This window comes from Megalobrama amblycephala, linkage group LG2, assembly GCF_018812025.1.
Source record: "Megalobrama amblycephala isolate DHTTF-2021 linkage group LG2, ASM1881202v1, whole genome shotgun sequence".
Taxonomy (NCBI): domain Eukaryota; kingdom Metazoa; phylum Chordata; class Actinopteri; order Cypriniformes; family Xenocyprididae; genus Megalobrama; species Megalobrama amblycephala.
Genome location: NC_063045.1, coordinates 54,893,846 through 54,914,716, shown reverse-complemented (window position 1 = coordinate 54,914,716; position 20,871 = coordinate 54,893,846). Strand labels below are relative to the sequence as shown.

The window sequence follows — 20,871 nt, the reverse complement described above, 5'->3', positions numbered from 1 at the left end:
CGTCCAACTTTTATTTATTATTTGTAGTTTTACAGAGTATTTACAAATGCAGTTTATTACTTAGATAAGTCTTTCTTGTCCTTTAATGGTTGCTCTATTTAAAGTGTCAACATGAAAATAAAAAATAAAAAAAATCTGCATTTAAATAAAAGGATTAATAGTTTGTCTTTCTGTATTCTTAATGCAAAAAAAAAAAAAAAAAAAAAAAAAATCATACTAAGAGTATGAAAAAAATGCCAAAATGAATTATGAATAATTAACAAGAAGTGACGAAAAGTAAATTAATAATAAAAATTCTGAGTCTGCATTCTTTTCACAAGTAATTTCAGGTCTTACTGTTGCTCACTGGCTGATCTGAGACAGTCTGTCAGTTAGATGAGATCATCACACCTTTTTATAGTTTTTATTCTCAACCATGCCTTTTTTTAACTTTTTATACTCATGGTCACTTTACAAAGGTTTTATTATAATTACTACCTCTACCCTTAATTTAGTCGGAATCTGCTCAAAACAGAGTTTTTTGTTCAGTCACAGGCTCATAAATCCTCTCATAACCAACAGTGTAAACACAATGTAAATAAGTGATCCATTGTGGAGTGCTGTCAGCTCCCTTGATTATAATGGCAGTTTTAGCAAGAGTGCAGTTTATTGCAAGATTGTCAACATTATTTAAATGACGCAAAAATAAAAACTTTGGGCCATCTGTCGAGTCCCCCGGCCTCAGAGGGTTAAAACATCTGAAACAGGTGGTGAACAGAGATGCAGGTAAGTGAAATAGGTGAATAGTATGTAGTTTAGTGGAGATTGGTGATAATACTGTCCTTTATCTTGCAGGTGCGAGGATCTTGAGAGGATGGGTGATCAGCGATGGTGAGGACACACGTAAGAGATAAGTTGACGCACAGAGACACAGGAGCATGGAGACTGAGGAGACACAGGAGCATGGAGACTGAGGAGACACAGGAGCATGGAGACTGAGGAGACACAGGAGCATGGAGACTGAGGAGACACAGGAGCATGGAGACTGAGGAGACACAGGAGCATGGAGACTGAGGAGACACAGGAGCATGGAGACTGAGGAGACACAGGAGCATGGAGACTGAGGAGACACAGGAGCATGGAGACTGAGGAGACACAGGAGCATGGAGACTGAGGAGACACAGGAGCATGGAGACTGAGGAAACACGCTGGAGAGGAACTGGTAGAAAGCTTTGGAGTATTGGAGATCAAACCTGAATAGTCCTTCATATAAACAAGACCGGACACTTAAGGGAGGTGAGTGGTGTGCTTAAGTAGTCCTGTGTAATGAGGTGCTGATAGGGAACAGGTGTGTGTGCTTAGCTGATGGTGGAGTGAGTGCAGGTGAGGGCCAGGGAGAATGATGGGAAATGGAGTCCAGGACAGACGGAAACTGTGACATCACCTAATGCACAGATCCAACTTACACATTAGTTTTCAAATGTTGAATTTCATTTAAAACGTGTTTATGAGGATACTTTCCAAGACCGGCACTTAGACATATAAGTGTGTGTATTTGACCATTTAATAAGCCACGGAACTCAATTCGGGATTGCATGCTGTCTTAAAGGTTGCTTTATATGCGTGCTTCAAGTGTGTGCACACAGAAAGCCATCTGTCAACATGTGAGCACCAAATTCAGTTACACTTTATGTTAAGGTGCCCAGTGTAATTATTCATTTAAGTACTGAGTAATATTAATTAACAACATGTACTTCTATAGCATTAGGGTTTGGTTTAGAGTTAGTTGGCTGTAATTGTGCATAATTTACTGTTATTACTACAGGAAGTACATGTAACATACAGTATATATCAAGGACACTATAATAACTATAATGTTGTTACAATACAGAAGGGACAGAGACAGTCTTTAACAGGAGATGGAGCTTTATTGAGAACCAGTATGAGTAGTGGCAGAAGTGCAGGTGAGTAATATGTGAAGCAGTGCAGATTCTTGAAGTGCAGGGTGATGATGGGTTCCTTTGTGGTTTCAGGTGGAGTCGAACTTGGAGATGGAGACGAAGGAGACGCTGGAGACAAGGAGCACTCACACAGAGAGTAGAATACTGGAGACAGGTAAGTAGATCACTGGGAGTCCTTAAGGTAAGCATACAGGTAAGATAATCCAAACGAGACCGGACATCGAGTGGTGTGTGTGAGTGCTCTTTATGCTGGAAGTGATGAGGTACTTAATGAGGTGCAGGTGTCTGTGATCAGTACTCTGGTGACTGGGTGCGCTGTGATTGGTGAGCGGTGGAGCCTGACGTGTCTGTGACAAATGTTCTCTTGCACAGTTTATTGTGCTTTTAATAACTTATCATGCATGTTCCGTTAAAATTGATTTAATGTTAGATAATGATAAGTTAGATAATGAAGATGATAATGAGGGGGGAAATTTTATACTGGATCAGAAGTCAATGTGCTGTGGAATATTAGCATACAACAGCGACTTAAAGGGAAAAAATCTGGTCTCAAAGTGTTTGGCAATTGAAAAAACTTATAATAACTATAAAGATATATTGATTACTGACAGAAACACAATTCATGTGAAAATAAATAGCAATAAAAACGTTTGTCATGTAAATTAAAAGCATATACATATAAATGAAAGCTGTGGCACCATTTTACCCTGTCATATCCCAATTTTTGGCATCCTCTTGAATGAACTTACGAATCATGGATTTAAGCATGCGATTAAACCGTTCGACCAGCCCGTCCGTTTGTGGGTGAAAGACACTGGTACGAACCGATTTAATGCCCAACAATTCGTAAAGTTCACGTAACGTGCGTAACATAAACGCCGTGCCTTGGTCAGTGAGGATTTCTTTCGGAATCCCCACTCTGGAGATTAAACTAAACAGTGCATCCGCAACACTCTTAGCGGAAATGTTGCGGAGAGGCACTGCTTCGGGATATCGCGTTGCATAATCCACAATGACTAATGCAAAGCGATGCCCTCTTGCTGATCGCTCTAATGGCCCACTGAGGTCCATACCAATTCTTTCGAAGGGGACCTGCATTAATGAGAGAGAGTGCAAAGGCACTTTTGGGGTGGGCGGTGGATTTACCAACTGACATTCACGACAAGACGCACACCACCTGCGCACATTCTCATGAATGCCTGGCCAAAAATATCGGGTCATGAGGCGATTTAGTGTTGCCGTTGGTCCTAAATGCCCAGCCATTGGATTAGAATAAGCATCTTGGAAAAGCATTTCCCTGCGGCTCTTTGGAACTAACAATTGTGTCGTATCCTCCTTTGTCTGAGTGTCTTGGGTCACTCGATACAACCTATCTTTTATGATCGCAAAATATGGATAAGTCAAGTCAAGTCAAGTCACCTTTATTTATATAGCGCTTTTTACAATGCAGATTGTGTCAAAGCAGCTTTACATTGATAGCTGGTACATAATTTGGCTGCACAGCAGCTCTTAAATAATAGTGTCAATGCAGGCAGATCAGAAGCACTGTTGAATAAATGTCAAGAATACTATTGAATATCAAATGTCAAGTGTCCCCAACTAAGCAAGCCAAAGGCGACAGCGGCAAGGAACCCAAACTCCATCAGGTGACATCAGGTGGCAAACAAGTGGCAAATAGGTGTTAAAATGGAGAAAAAAAAAAAACCTTGGGAGAAACCAGGCTTAGTCGGGGGGCCAGTTCTCCTCTGGCGAACAGTGCTTTGTTACAATCAGGTTGCTATCATAAATCTGATAGGATCGCAACAATCAAAGTATTTATTTCAGTTCCATCCAGTTGAGGATCGTATTCATCACGCCGGTATGGACGGTCTGTTGAGGAACTGTGCTACTGGCTGTCGTGTCGATGAGGTCTTCACAATGGATGATCCAGTTGACTCGATCTCTGCTGATACTTCAGGGCTGCGTTGTGGTCGAGTCCAGTTGAGGATCGTATTCATCACACCGGTATGGACGGTCTGTTGAGGAACTGTGGCACTGGCTGTCGTGTTGATGATGTCTTCACAATGGATTATCTAGTTGACTCGATCTCTGCTGATACTTCAGGGCTGCGTTGTGGTCGTGCAGATCCTTGGTCTCAGCTGGATACGGCCCAGATCCGGTTGACTACGGTAAACCTTGGGATAAACAGAAAGACTAATATTAGCGTAGACGCCATTCTTTTTCTGATGTAACGAGTACATCTGGTGTTATAGGAAGTGTTCTCGGTTCCGGCTGACCTAATTTATGCAGCCTAATAATCCTTTAACGGATTTGAAAATATAAATTGATAATGTGTTATGTGTATGCCAGGTTAAAGAGATGTGTTTTTAGTCTAGATTTAAACTGACAGAGTGTGTCTGCATCCCGAACAATGCTAGGAAGTTTGCTCCAGAGTTTAGGTGCCAAATAGGAGAAGGATCTACCGCCTGCAGTTGATTTTGATATTCTAGGTATTATCAGCTGGCCTGAATTCTGAGATCGCAATAAACGTGAAGGACTATAATGTATTAAGAGCTCACTTAGGTACTGGGGAGCTAAACCATTTAGTGCTTTGTAAGTAATTAGCAAGTAATTAAACATACGATGTTTAACAGGAAGCCAATGCAGTGATGACAGAACTGGGCTAATATGGTCATACTTCCTAGTTCTAGTAAGAACTCTAGTTGCTGCATTTTGTACGAGCTGTAGTTTATTTATCAAGGGAGCAGAACAACCGCCCAGTAGAGCGTTACAGTAGTCTAGCCTTGAGGTCATAAACGCATGAACTAACTGTTCTGCATTTTTCATTGAGAGCATATGTCGTAGTTTAGATATATTTTTAAGATGGAAGAATGCGGTTTTGCAGATGCTAGTAACATGGCTTTCAAATGAAAGATTGGTATCAAAGAGCACACCCAGGTTCCTAGCTGACGACGAAGACTTAACAGAGCAGCCATCAAGTGTTAGACAGTATTCTAGATTATTGCGTGAAGGAGTTTCCGGTCCAAAAATTAGAATCTCTGTTTTTCCTGAATTTAGTAGTAGGAAATTACTGGTCATCCAGTTTTTTATATCAGCTATACATTCTGTTAATTTAGCGAATTGGTGATTTTCGTCAGGGCGCAAAGAAATATAGAGCTGAGTATCATCAGCGTAACAATGAAAACTAATGCCATGCTTCCTAATGATATCTCCCAAGGGTAGCATGTACAGAGTAAAAAGCAACGGTCATAGTACTGAGCCTTGCGGTACTCCATATTTAACTTGTGATTGATATGACATCTCATCGTTTACTACTACAAACTGATAACGGTCAGATAAGTATGATTTGAACCATGCCAATGCAATTCCACTAATGCCAACATAATTTTCGAGTCTGTTTAGAAGAATATTGTGATCAATAGTGTCAAATGCAGCACTAAGATCCAGTAACACTAATAGAGAGATACAACCACGATCTGATGATAAGAGCAAATCATTAGTAACTCTAATGAGAGCAGTCTCAGTACTATGGTATGGTCTAAATCCTGACTGGAAATCTTCACAGATACTATTTCTTTCTAAAAAAGGAACATAGTTGTGATGAAACTGCCTTTTCTAGTATTTTTGACAGAAAAGTGAGATTTGAGATCAGCCTGTAATTGACTAATTCTCTAGGATCAAGTTGTGGTTTTTTAATAAGAGGTTTAATAACAGCCAGCTTAAACATTTTTGGTACGTATCCTAGTGATAATGATGAATTAACAATATTAAGAAGAGGATCTATGACCTCTGGAAGCATCTCTTTCAATAGCTTAGTCGGTATAGGGTCTAACATACATATAGATGATTTTGATGATTTAACAAGTTTAGACAATTCTTCCTCTCCTAAAGCAGTAAATGAATTGAATTTTTCTTTAGGGACACTACAATGCACTGTCTGACACAAAACTGTAGTAGACGGTTGCATGGTTATAATTTTTTCTCTAATATTATCAATCTTGCAAGTAAAGAAGTTCATAAAGTCATTACTGCTGTGCTCTTTGGAAACATCAGAAGTTGAAGCTTTATTTCTTGTTAATTTAGCCACTGTATCAAATAAATACCTAGGGTTGTGTTTATTTTCTTCTAAAAGTTTTGAAAAATAGGCAGATCTAGCAGTTTTTAAAGCCTTTCTGTACTCAGTCATTTTCTCTCTCCACGAAATGCGAAATACTTCTAGTTTTGTTTTCTTCCAGCTGCGCTCCATTTTTCTAACTGCTGTTTTTAGGGCCCGAGTGTGCTCATTGTACCATGGTGTTGGATTAATTTCCTTAATCTTTTTTAAACACAAAGGAGCAACTGAGTCTAATGTGCTGGAAAAGAGAGAGTCAATAGTTTCTGTTGCAATATTGAGGTCTTCTAAGCTGTCTGGTATGCTAAGGCGATGAAACTGATCAGGAAGATTATTTATAAAGCAATCTTTAGTGGTAGAAGTGATGGTTCTACCATATTTATGGCAGGGAGGCAGTTTAGCCACTTTGACTAAATGTAGTATACACGAGACTAGATAATGATCTGAGATGTCGTCACTCTGCTGCAGAATTTCAACGGCATCAATATCAATTCCATGTGACAATATTAGATCTAAAGTATGATTACGACAATGAGTGGGTCCCGGCACGTGTTGTCTAACACCAACAGAGTTTAGAATGTCTGTAAATGCCAATCCTAATGAGTCTTTTTTATTATCTACATGGATATTAAAATCACCAACAACAAGGACTTTATCTGCAGCTAGTACTAATTCTGATAGAAAATCGGCAATCTCTTTGATAAAGTCTGTATTGTGCCCTGGTGGCCTGTATACAGTAGCCAACACAAATGTCAACTTACATAATGTTACGTAAAGCACCATCACAATATTTAACAACCCAAGCTTTATCATTTGTTTATCATTATTATCTCTATTTTTTATTTGTTGAACATCAATTAAATTTTTACCATTAAATGGGTTTGGAAGTTTTTTGTTTTTATTAATTCGGGTACAGGCACAGTCTCTATTTGATAATATCTAGGTGCAAGAGTTTCTATGTGTTGGGAATTATCTGACTTCTGTAACGTGAGGCAGCTAGCAGATGGTTGGTTTAGCCAGTCTGTCTGCTTCCTGTCCTGGGCCCCAGTTTGTCATGTTTTAGTTCTGAGACTATGTGCCATATTACTAGAGAGAAGAGCAGCACCATCCCGGGACAGATGAATACCATCTCTTTTCAACAGGTCAGGTCTGTCCCAAAAGCTTTTCCAATTGTCTATGAAACCTATATTATTCTGCGGACACCACTTAGACAGCCAGCCATTAAGTGATGATAATCTGCTAACTATCTCATCACTCCTACAAACAGGAAGGGGACCAGAGCAAATTACTTCTCCTGACATTGTATTTGCGAGTTCACACACCTCTTTAATGTTAATTTTAGTGATCTCCGACTGGCGAAGTCGAACATCATTTGTGCCGACGTGAATAATAATTTTAGAATATTTACGATTAGCATTAGCCAGCACTTTTAAATTTGCTTTGATGTCAGGTGCTCTGGCTCCCAGCAAACATGTGACTATGGTGGCTGGTGTCTCTATTTTCACGTTCCGTGTAATAGAATCGCCAATAACTAGGGCACTTTCAACAGGATTCTCAGTGGGTGCGTCACTGAGTGGGGAGAACCTGTTTGATGTTCTTAATGGAACGGAAGAGTGGTGTTTTCCGCGGCTAGGCTGCCTCACCGTTACCCAAGTGCCCTGCTGCGCGGGCTCTACAGCCGGAACCAAACAATGTACAGAGTTCACTAAGCTAGTCGCATCCCAAACAGTATCTGAAGCCCCTGCATTCTTACTATCCTCGATTAAAGTTTGGATGCGTGTCTCTAATTCTGAGATTCTCTCTGTCAGCCTGACTATTTCCCTACATTTATGACATGTAAATCCCTCGTCGCTGACAGAGAGAGCTACACTGAACATGTGACAAACTGAACACGAGATAACAGTGGGAAAGGATGATATGACTCACCGTGTTTGTAGACTGATCCGAGTTACCACTGTAGACCGATCCAAGTTACCACAGCTGTTTGATGAAAGCGTTGAAAAGGGGCGCGTGAGACTGATAACAAGTTAACAAGCGAGATGCAAACGCGTTGTAACAGCGATTTAGATTCAAAGATTACAGGCTAGCGACGTCAGATTAATGTGGTAGGCAATAATAATAATATAAGCAACAATGAATAAAAGTAAGAGATTTAATAAAAGTAAGAGAAAACAAAGCTATACAGAGACGCAAACACCAGCAGTGAGGCAGAGGCAGCGAGGCAGACAGGAGCAGATAAGAAAGTGGACGTCCAGGCTGGAGAGGCTGAACATCGATGGTACTGAACTTTTCAAATGCATGTTTTAGCGTCTCGTCGTGAGACTGCTCCAGGGGAAAATCATCGTGGTCCGAAAGAATAAGTCTTCCGATTTCGCTCTGTTCCATTGAAGCTGAACTCACTGGTCCCTGATCAGTCTCTCCCACCTGCACTCGCACATCCTTATCCAGCGATTTTTCCCCCCAAGAGGCATCCGAGCATAAACACCCCAACAATTTATTAAACGCTGGCCAATTCGTTCCCAAAATTATCGGATGCTGGAGGTGCGGGTTAACTGCCACCTCAACACTATGATTTTGGCCCCTGAATTGAATAATGACGGGCACTATAGGATATTTCACCACATCCCCATGCACACACCACACACTAACCATGCGGCCTGTATCCAATGCCCCGGATGAAATCAGGCTTTGATGAACGGAGGTTTGGTTACATCCTGAGTCCACCAAAGCCTGATAGGTACCCCCCTTGATACTCACAGGTATTTGGTACCAGCCAGCTTGACCAGGGGCAGCCTGCGGGTCGTCCGGGACCCAGATCATTGTCCCGACCTCCATCACTGGACACCTATCCACAAAATGCTCTGGGTCCCCGCCACGCTAACAGGCCGGCCCAGACCTGCCCGCCTCTCTTGTGGCAGAGAGCGGGTTAAATGGTTGAAGCAGGAGCTTGGTCCGGCCCGGCAGCAGAGAGTCCCGCCCTCAGCAGAGAGGTAGATGGTAGGGGTTCGCCGACCCCTTGGCACGCCACCATGTGGTCCTCTGCCAGATGGATGGCTGAGTCCAGCGACGTGGGGCGGTGGCACTGGACCCACTCGGCGGTTTTCTTTGGGAGCCAAGTGATGAACTGCTCCAGTACCACACGATCGATGACCTGGTCCACGTAGCTTCCCTCAGCCAGTAGTCATTTGCGGCACGAGTCCCGGAGCTGTTGGGCCATCACGAAGGGCCGGCCGGACTTGCCCAAGTCCAGTGAGCGGAAGCGCTGTCTGTGCTGCTCATTGATCATTGGTCGCCTCGGCAGAGCGTTCGAAAAGGTCGAGGAAGGCTTCGGGGTCGTCGAGGGGACCCATTTTATTCAGGGGCAGGTGGGTGGGCACAGCCGGCTGCCCAATGGTCTCCGTGCGAACCTCCCGGTCGATCCAGCTCCGGAACCTCTCACAGTCCTCCTGCTGGGTCTCCACGATGGTTTGGAAACAACGCTCCTCGTCGTTCCTCAGATCCAGCAGGGCCTGGTGTTGTTCCTGATGTAGGACCGCGAGGGAGGCGATGATGTCCGCAAATGGGGTGGAGGACATCGATTGCATGGCAGCGGCCACTCGTCTTCCTTCCCTGGTTTTTGGCACCATGTAGTAAGATCGCTGAACCACGCCCCCCTTGCCACAAATACATACAATGATTAAATAATTACAACATTATGCAGCATCAGAGTGGGCGGTAGATGGGCTGGTCAGTCTGATCCAGACACTGTATAAATGAAACAACAATAAAGAGAGCAGAACAAACTCGGAGGAGACTCACTCATGGCCTATGAGACAGAGGATCATGAGACTCAATACTGCTTTCCTGCCTTCAACTCATCATGTATCAAGGGAAAACTCCAGACATGAATACAATATCATGTATGTGTTTTTTTCATTGCTGTCAGCATGGACTGTGTTTCTGAACCTGTTGGTGATCATCTCCATCTCTCAAAAGTTGACCACTGTGCTGTACAGAGAAAAGAATAAAATAAAAGACAGTAGTAGTAACAAGACATCAGTAAATTTAAGAAAACAAGAGTTAGAATGAATGAAATGCAAGACTAAGAAGATAAGACTGTAACTTCGATAATGTATAGACAAACTGTTCTATAAATAAACATGCACATTCCCAGGAAATGGTATCCATTATTACTGTTGCTGTATTACAATCATTGTATTCACGTATGTATGTGTATGTTTTATGATACATATAAAGTAACTTCAATCATGCCATGTTTAGTGTCTATGAGTTTGTATCGAAAAGATTTATATGCTTGTGTATGCGGTATGTCCATACCTGTGCAACACATCAGTATTACAAAAATCTTTAATAGTTCTTATTCAAAAACTCAGCTTGTTAATCTTTATTGGTCATAAAAGCCCTGACAGGAGGTGTGTTTTCGCCCGGAAATACAACACCTTCATTGGCTACATCAACTTTAAGAGGTTGGACTTTGACCAGAGGTTAAAAGCTAGAGAACAATGCCACTCCCCCTCTTCTCCTTGCTTCTGGACGACCGAACGGACCTCCTTGCTGCAGGCCTCTCCAGGCCAAGGCCTGGAGGCCTGCCGTGCCTCGGCCTACAACCAAGCCATGTGCTCATCTATAAGTTGTTTCATAGTACTCCATCCAACGCAGAAGATACTGGCAACAACTTCGGACTGAATCCTCAAGATCTCGCCTCAGATGGCACATCCAATGCTCCTCAGCCTAAAGGCATCTTGTAAGTATCGTACATTTGAACACTAAACAGCGATTTAGTATTGATTTGTAAAACTTACCTTTGTCAGCAAAGGTGTTTTATTACTGAGGAAACTGATGATTCTTTTCCAGATTGCCTTTGACTTTTTCCCATAGCTCTAGTAACAGTACCTCTTCCAGTTCAACTCTATCATTACTCATCCTTACTTATGTATGTGTGTGACCTATGTATGTTATGTTATGTTATGTTATGTGTTTGTTAGTTTAGTTATGCGTTTGTGAGTTAATAAAGTTTGTGAGTTAATAAAGATTGTGCACAATACATGTTTGGTTCTGACTCCGTCTGCTAATAAATTGCCTCTTAAAGCTGCAGTAGGTAACTTTTGTAAAAATATATTTTTTTACATATTTGTTAAATCTGTCATTATGTCCAGATAGTAGAATATGAGACAGATAATCTGTGAAAAAAATCAAGCTCCTCTGGCTCCTCCCAGTGGTCCTATTGCCATTTGCAGAAATACACCGCTCCCGGTAAGAAACAACCAATCAGAGCCAGGAGGAGTGTCTTAGCAGTGTCAATCAAGCTCGCGTGCGCGCTGATCACACTCCTCTCATGCAGAGCGCGTACAGGCATTCAAATGCAAGATTACTGGTGTGCCGCAGCTTTGCTCATGGCGGAAAAACAATCCAAACTGCCAATTCCTCGAGTGGCACCTGCTCACAAAATAAAGACGGGTAAACGGAAAAAGACAGATGACGATGATAAAAAAGCCAAAAAGAACGAATTAGATAGAGCCCGAAATAAAACGAGGGTAAATATCGGAGCGGCTTTTCCGAGGTGGAGGGAGCTACGTGTCCTGTAAGGATTAAAAACCGATGCAGAGTCAGCCACATTTCTGCTTGACAAGTAAGTATCCCTGCTTGATTTGTTTAATTTTTTAAGAACTACACAACTAAGATAATTTCAAAACAGGCCTGCCCGTCCCCTGCCTGATGCTCCGCGCACACCACGGCTTCCTCTTCTCCCCGCCCGTTGACTCCTCGAAGTCGCTGCGGGTGTGAATTCCTCGTCGGAGCCCATTGACTCGGTGTCAAAACTCTAGCCGCATAACATACAGATAAAATGTCACGCACTGTGCAAAGCAACTATTGAAACCTACTAATTCACTGGCTTGTCATGTTGCTGAAATAATGTACTAGCAAACCTTATTTAGCATTACATATCGATAGAATAATTACTTGCATACTGTAACGTTAGTTACCGTTATATTATCATACTAGCTCTTTATTACTTATAGAAATAGTGCAATGTCATATAGTTACATTACATGTATTGCAAAATACGTAATGTTTTGAGGACCAAGATTGTAGTCAAAGTATGGGCAGGCCATAGTGTAAATCATATTGTTGATGTTTCGTCTGTACCAGTGAATGTGCCATAACTGTTTATCCGCCTTACTAGCCTGCGCGTTCACGGCAGGCTCTGTTGTGATGGGGGAGGAGCTGTGGAGGGAGGGCTGTAGCGCAGCAGAGAGCAAGGGGGAGTGACCTGTGATTTGTGCTTGTTCAAATTTTCAGGCTAAGTCAACGTTTTCTAAAAACTCCCTACAGCAGCTTTAAGTGATTTAGATCCTGACTACATGCTCTAAGTAGCACGGTACAATAAGAATGTTATTTTTCCATAACCTGGAAATGAACATTTCTTAGAATTAATAAACAATCAACACTGAGTGTTCACTGGACAACAGATTCATTGTTTGTAATATTCAGCTTAATGTAGCTATATCCAGTTAATCTGATTAACGGATTTACATATTCATAATTAATCATAATTGAGTTATGAATAATTATTAATATTTCCCCTTTGAGTTAATTCGCTATACTTGATCTTGGATAAGACAGAGTAATACTGTCTGAGGATCACAAGCATCTAACTGATGTATTCACGTTTAAAAGGTCTGACAAATAGGAAGGTGCCATACCATTTAAAACATATTTAAATTTGAGGTCACAAATTATAACAATGTCCATCAATTCATATTGGCTGCACTAAGAAAACTCATTCAGTGGAGTGTATGGTTCTGTTTACACCTGGTATTAAAATGCATTTTGGTCGACCGGATCAGGTTCAGGTGTGAGCTGTCCGTCTTCTCATTATGAATCAGTGGATAAGGTCTGTGTGATTGACCATTGACCATTGGTCCCGCGGCCAACCACTCGCCTCGGCAGAGCGTTCGAAAAGGTCGAGGAAGGCTTCGGGGTCGTCGAGGGGACCCATTTTATTCAGGGGCAGGTGGGTGGGCACAGCCGGCTGCCCGATGGTCTCCGTGCGAACCTCCCGGTCGATCCAGCTCCGGAACCTCTCGCGGTCCTTTACTGTACCCACAGAAAATAACAATGACTAAAACTTTAGTAAGCATCTGTTTGTGTTGGTTTTGGTCCTCAGCTTATAACACAACCCTTATAATTAATAATGGTTATTTCAACACCACACACAGATCAAATGTGTGTTATGGCGATTGCTCCATTATAATTACTTATGCCTGGAGTGTAATTGATCTGATTTTGTCCTTTCTGTCTCCTTGTATCCTGATCATAACTTTATATTTGCGGATTTTCCATGTTGTACATAAGCAAGTGAAAGTTATAAACTCTCTAAAGGGTGGTAAATGTGTAATGGAAGGTTCATTGAGGAGGAAATCTGAGAGCAAAGCTGCTCTGACATTAGGAATCATTGTGACAGTTTATCTGCTGTGCTGGATTCCGTACTATATCTGCTCTATATTAGTAAGTTCTTCCACAAACATAAATGTTTTGACATGGGTCGTGTACACAAACTCAGGTCTGAATCCTCTGGTCTATGCTTTTTTTTTAACTCTTTGTTTAAAAATACAGTTAAACACATCTTAACTCTGAAAATATTTCAGCCAGCATCCTCTCTGGTCAATATTTTTACAGAACATCAATTGTAATTAAACTGGTAGGCAAACTTGACAAAGTTGTTCAATTGTTTTGTGTTGGCTTATTGTGTAGACTCAAGAGTCACAAATCATCAGTCTACTGGAATAAATGATAAAGTATTATGTACTTTATTCTTCATCTTCATTCTTTCATGTGTTATCATAAATCAAAAACACAATGACAAATAGAAGACAGTCATACAGAACTGTTTAAGGGTTAGATGTATTATCATTGTGCATGGTTTAGATGTAAAATCACAAAGTGAATGTTGAAAATGGCTTATAACAGGAGGAGTAAAACATCTCAAAGAGAATAATATTATTTATTGATATATAAAAAATCACATTATTATGTACCTAAACAAGTTTTAAAATAATAATAAATAATTAAATAATCAAATCATTATGCATCATTATCATAGTGGGTGGTAGATGGGTTGGTCAGTCTGATCCAGACGGACACTGTATAAATGAAAGGACATTAAGGAGAGTAGAACAAATTCCTAACAAGAGGAGACTCACTCATGGCCTATGAGACTCAAGTCATGAGTGCAATATCATTTATGTTTCTATAGTTGCTATCAGCATGGTCTGTGTTTCCGAAATGAAGCTCTAGCACAAGTTGTGCCGGGAAGATTCAAATGTTATGTCACTTATTAGCTCAGATCTAACCAATCATTATCTGACACTTGAAGTATAAAAGATTGCTACTTACACTTGTCTGAGTTCGCAGATGCTGACGCAAACTTTCACCTCCATCCTCCCCACCACCACCAGGATGGTCCCCGTCCATACTCCCGGGGGGGGCAGCTACGCCCCTGCCTTCAGCTTCAGGCAGGAAACGCAAAGTCTGCAACCCTGAGGACATGAGCTACGGACGGGGCCTACGCCAAAGAACTTTAACCTTTATATTTTGCTTGCTTTTTGGTAATAAATATCAGTGTTACGTTATCTTGCCTCCCGAGTCTTTCTGGTAGAACTTTATTATTTCAAGCGATAATTATGTCCCAAATCAATTTTTGACCACAATTCACTGTGGTAATATAAATTCCTGATATTCGAACTCTAATATTCTAATATAAATAGTTACCTACATAAATAATATAAATGTGCCTTTAACCCAATGAGTTTTTAGTGGTAGTTCTATAGCTGCACTGCACATGTGTTCTGAGTTCTGAGTCTGTATATCTATACCTTTTTTTCCCATCACTGTATGTTAGAAAAAGTGAGGAAACTGATTGCCTCAATTTTCAAGCAAAGTAATTTATGTTGTCAAGACTTGAAATTTGTTTCATAATGGGGTTATAAGTATTTGTGGCTTTAGTAATGGTTACAAACTAGACAAATGTGCATTTAGAACAAAACAGTTATTTTTTTTACCAGCGATTAGACAGAATTACCACAATTGCTTTTAATAAAGGAGTGTTACAATTCAGACCTTGCTGAACCACGCCCCCCTCACCACAAATACATACAATGATTAAATAATTACAACATTATGTAGCATCAGAGTGGGCGGTAGATGGGCTGGTCAGTCTGATCCAGACACTGTATAAATGAAACAACAATAAAGAGAGCAGAACAAACTCGGAGGAGACTCACTCATGGCCTATGAGACAGAGGATCATGGGACTCAATACTGCTTTCCTGCCATCAACTCATCATGTATCAAGGGAAAACGCTCCAGACATGAATACAATATTATGTATGTGTTTTTTTCATTGCTGTCAGCATGGACTGTGTTTCTGAACCTGCTGGTGATCATCTCCATCTCTCACTTCAAGAAGCTTCACACTCCAACAAATCTGCTCATTCTCTCTCTGGCTGTGGCTGACCTGCTTGTTGGACTTATTGTGATACCCACAGAAGCCATTAAACTGATTGAGACATGTTGGTACTTTGGAAACAATGTATGTGGGTTGTTTACTATAATCATCAATCTGATTATTTTAGCATCTCTTATTAATTTAGTGTTAATTGCTGTTGATCGTTATGTGGCTGTGTGTCACCCTTTACTGTACCCACAGAAAATAACAATGACTAAAACTTTAGTAAGCATCTGTTTGTGTTGGTTTTGGTCCTCAGCTTATAACACAACCCTTATAATTAATAATGGTTATTTCAACACCACACACAGATCAAATGTGTGTTATGGCGATTGCTCCATTATAATTACTTATGCCTGGAGTGTAATTGATCTGATTTTGTCCTTTCTGTCTCCTTGTATCCTGATCATAACTTTATATTTGCGGATTTTCCATGTTGTACATAAGCAAGTGAAAGTTATAAACTCTCTAAAGGGTGGTAAATGTGTAATGGAAGGTTCAGTGAGGAGGAAATCTGAGAGCAAAGCTGCTCTGACATTAGGAATCATTGTGACAGTTTATCTGCTGTGCTGGATTCCGTACTATATCTGCTCTATATTAGTAAGTTCTTCCACAAACATAAATGTTTTGACATGGGCTGTGTACACAAACTCAGGTCTGAATCCTCTGGTCTATGCTTTTTTTTACTCTTGGTTTAAAAAGACAGTTAAACACATCTTAACTCTGAAAATATTTCAGCCAGCATCCTCTCTGGTCAATATTTTTACAGAACATCAATTGTAATTAAACTGGTAGGCAAACTTGACAAAGTTGTTCAATTGTTTTGTGTTGGTTTATTGTGTAGACTCAAGAGTCACAAATCATCAGTCTACCCGAGTCTTTCTGGTAGAACTTTATTATTTCAAGCGATAATTATGGCCCAAATCAATTTTTGACCACAATTCGCTGTGGTAATATAAATTCCTTATATTCGAACTCTAATATTCTAATATAAATAGTTACCTACATAAATCATATAAATGTGCCTTTAACCCAATGAGTTTTTAGTGGTAGTTCTATAGCTGCACTGCACATGTGTTCTGAGTTCTGAGTCTGTATATCTATACCTTTTTTTCCCATCACTGTATGTTAGAAAAAGTGAGGAAACTGATTGCCTCAATTTTCAAGCAAAGTAATTTATGTTGTCAAAACTTAAAATTTGTTTCATAATGGGGTCATAAGTATTGGTGGCTTTAGTAATGGTTACACACTAGACAAATGTGCATTTAGAACAAAATAGTTATTTTTTACCAGCGATTAGACAGAATTACCACAACTGCTTTTAATAAAGGAGTGTTACAATTTGAACACATTTATAAAAGTAAAAATGAAACAATACTTACATGTTATGTTATGTGTTTGTTAGTTTAGTTATGCGTTTGAGTTAGTTAATAAAGATTGTGCACAATACATATTTGGTTCTGACTCCGTCTGCTAATAAATTGCCTCTTAAGTGATTTAGATCCTGACTACATGCTCTAAGCACGGTACAATAAGAATGTTATTTTTCCATAACCTGGAAATGAACATTTCTTAGAATTAATAAACAATCAACACTGAGTGTTCACTGGACAACAGGTTCATTGTTTGTAATATTAAGCTTAATGTAGCTATATCCAGTTAATCTGATTAACGGATTTACATATTCATAATTAATCATAATTAATAATCATATTGAGTTATGAATAATTATTAATATTTCCCCTTTGAGTTAATTCGCTACACTTGATCTTGGATAAGACAGAGTAATACTGTCTGAGGATCACAAGCATCTAACTGATGTATTCACGTTTAAAAGGTCTGACAAATAGGAAGGTGCCATACCATTTAAAAAATATTTAAATTTGAGGTCACAAATTATAACAATGTCCATCAATTCATATTGGCTGCACTGAGAAAACCCATTCAGTGGAGTGTATGGTTCTGTTTACACCTGGTATTAAAATGCATTTTGGTCGACCGGATCAGGTTCAGGTGTGAGCTGTCCGTCTTCTCATTATGAATCAGTGGATAAGGTCTGTATGAGAAAGGAGCTGCCAACCTAGGATTTCCCCAGAACATCACGAATAACCCTGTTTTACATGGAGCATGATAATGCACAGCTGCACCAAACAGACATGGAAAATTATTTAATTTGAAAATAATGTAGCCTTTAGTTAGAGCTTTGTAGTCTCACTAATAAATCACCAATACAGTTCAAACAGTTTTATATTTAATTTATACAAAGACTTTGATTCCCCAACTGCAGGCACGTGCACAGGTAGGGCTCAACCTGTGCAGGGCACATGCCCTTTTTGTCCTTACACTCCGAAGTGCCCTTTTTTTTTTTACGTGTTTTATGTTATTTATTTATTTTCTTGAATAAATCAATGAATTTTCTTGAAAAAATCAATAAATTTACAAATATATTTAGCCTAATAAAGGTATTAAAAAGAGCTTTTTGGATCTGCTCAAACTGTCAGTCAAACCTCTTAACTCCGCCCCCTGAGTGCAGCGAACTGAAGTTCCACAGCAGAGCAGCTGAACGTCTTGCTACGGTAAATAAATATCTTGTTGTTTGAATAAGTAGGCTACAACGTTGTCTTTACGAAAGAAACATTAGTATGTCTATAAAGTTTCATATTTTATGCATTTGAGGCCTGAGACTGGCAGCGGAGAGAGAGGGAGGGGGCTAGCGTTTGCCATCTAAGTCATAGCCGATACCAATAGCCTACAATAGCCTACAATAGCCTTAAATAGCCTGTGCATACAGTACAGTAGTATTAACGTTACATCTTTTATAAATTGAGATTTTGGCCAAACGTATTTTACAACAGGAAAAATTGAGCGCTCATAACCTATTGATGACGACGTAACACGTAGCCTAATGTGATGCCATCGTTTTAATGACGGACATATTGCACATTTGCACATATTCGCTGGTCAAAAACCCGGCGTAACTGCATTTGAGTTTGACAAAAAAGCGACTGAGTGATCCCCGTCGTCAGCTAGGTAAAATACATTTCTAAGGAATTTTTTCTTTGATTTATGATGGCTATCTGCATACACTTAATTAATTAACATTTAATCGTATTATATATGGTCACACAGTATGGTTAATGTTTACTATGTTAATATGTATTTGCTCGCTAGATAATTTTAATCTAGTATTGTATACTCCCCGCTCTTCACATGTATAAACGTAGTAAAACATGGTTTTACTACAGTAATGTTGTAGGAACTAAAAAACATTACAGAATCATCAGGTCACTGTGCTTCTTTATATTTTATAATGCAGAATGTAATGTGTGTGTATTAATGTGTTGAGAGGGACATCCCTGGATCACAGTGAAGTCAAACATCTTCAAACACATGGCTCACAGAAGATTGCTGTTGTAATAATTTTTAAAGAAGCCCTGAAACCCTGTATATCTATCTATCTATCTATCTATCTATCTATATCTATATCTATATCTATATATATATATATATATATATATATATATATAAAACTGTCATTAATAGTGAATAGATATAAAGCTTGTGAGACTATTATTTTGTGTTAATTTTTAATTTAATTTTTGGGGGGTGGTGGTGCCCTTTTTTTCAGTTTCAGCACATGCCCCTCAAAAGGTCTGTGCACGGCCCTGCCCAACTGGTTCTTGTTAAGCTCAGCCATTGCTCAATGTGGACCAATCTGGAAGCCAACGTGGAAGTGAAGTTGCCCTCATGAGGATCATCTCTGCATGTAGCACAAGTGTTAACAGCCCCTCTGGTAAACATTTCTTCAATAACAAGCCATAAAGTCATTTGGAAAAGTCATTATTTAAGTTTTTCAGTGATTTAGCCAAGTATTCAAGTAAAAAATACTAGTTTTATTAGGCTGCTGTCACCTAATGCAGAGATAAAATTTATACATTAGTTTTCAAGTGTTGAATTTCGCTTGCCAAGACCAGCATTTAGACGCATAAGTGTGTATTTGACCATTCAATAAGCCACAGAACTCAATTTGGGATTGCATGCTGTATGAAAGGTGGCTTTATATGCGTGCTTCAAGTGTGTGCACACAGAAAGCCATCTGTCAACATGTGAGCACCAAATTCAGTTACACTTTATGTTAAGGTGTCCAGTGTAATTATTAATTGAAGTACTGAGTAATATTAATTAACAACATGTACTTGTAGGGCATTATGGTTTGTTTTAGAATTATTTGGCTGTAATTGTGCATAATTTACTGTTATTACTACAGGTGTTACAGTTCACTTCTCCCCTGGACTCCATTTCCCATGATCCTCCCTGTTCCACACCTGAACTCACTTCCCTCATCATCTCTCCCACTCTCCCTGGATTCCCTGCACCTGGTCTTTGTCATTAGCACTCCCTTTATGTTGGACTCATTTCCCTGCACTCCTGGTCCATTCTTGTTGTTGTGTACCTTGTTTTTTGAGTGTTAGCTGTTCTGTTACCTTGTTTAATAAATTAGCTATTGTTACATTCTGCCTATTCTAGGCTATGTAAACAAAGGGAAGACCACGTGGATTGTTCATATAAAGAAATATATTTATTAAAGATAAAGAATGAACAACGCAAGTTAAATAAAGTCAGTATATATGTTAGGTTAAGAAATAAAAATGTATGCGACAAGAAATATGAGGTGTCATGCATAAGCAAACAAAAACATCACAACGGTGCGGGAGAGAAGGAGAAACGGCGGCCTCTTCAACCAGGGGCCTGTACCATGATGGTAGTTGAACAAACTCAGGGTTATAGGATTAGTTTCGAGTTGACAAAACCAAACCACTCCTATCTGGCTTTGTTGGTACCATGATGCTGATCATCAACTTTCTCTGTCAACTCAGGCTTTGATCCTGAGTTTGTGGAGCGCGTGCACATGAATCTGTGACATCAGTGCCAAACAGCCAATCACATGCCTTGCAACAGAGATAAACTGTGATTCACTTCTCGCGAGAGAGCCAGCGTGATTCAAAACTCTTTTGCTGAAAATGAAGAATTTAAACGCATTTACACTAATGGAAAATACTTGTCTGTGAAAGAGGACAAATAAAAGAAATGATCTTTCTCTATCAGTGCAAGTGAAAGTTGTGAAGTTAGTTTATATAGTTGATCATATATAGCAATAGAGACTCAAATATACAAGTTCACATGTAGTCATATTTAAAGAGTATATTTACTTATTTATATTACATAAGATCTATATATATATATTAATATTCATTGAAACTAAATGCTTACTAACAACTGTTAAACTAAACTTGTGTGCATGTAATGGATTA

At 39.6% G+C, this 20,871-nt stretch overlaps 1 protein-coding gene and 1 long non-coding RNA gene across 2 annotated transcripts; both read left to right on the top strand.

Annotated features, from left to right (window-relative positions):
* Positions 1-15,138: 15,138 nt before the first annotated feature.
* LOC125262942 (trace amine-associated receptor 13c-like) lies at positions 15,139-17,006 on the top strand. The gene has a single exon (XM_048181784.1). The coding sequence runs from the start codon at positions 15,338-15,340 to the stop codon at positions 16,340-16,342; it is 1,005 nt and encodes a 334-aa protein (XP_048037741.1). The 5' UTR covers positions 15,139-15,337; the 3' UTR covers positions 16,343-17,006.
* Positions 17,007-18,049: 1,043 nt separating this feature from the next.
* LOC125262298 lies at positions 18,050-20,297 on the top strand. The gene is made up of 3 exons (XR_007183545.1): positions 18,050-18,135; positions 19,188-19,352; positions 19,827-20,297. It is a non-coding gene; the product is annotated as an uncharacterized LOC125262298 (long non-coding RNA).
* Positions 20,298-20,871: the final 574 nt, after the last annotated feature.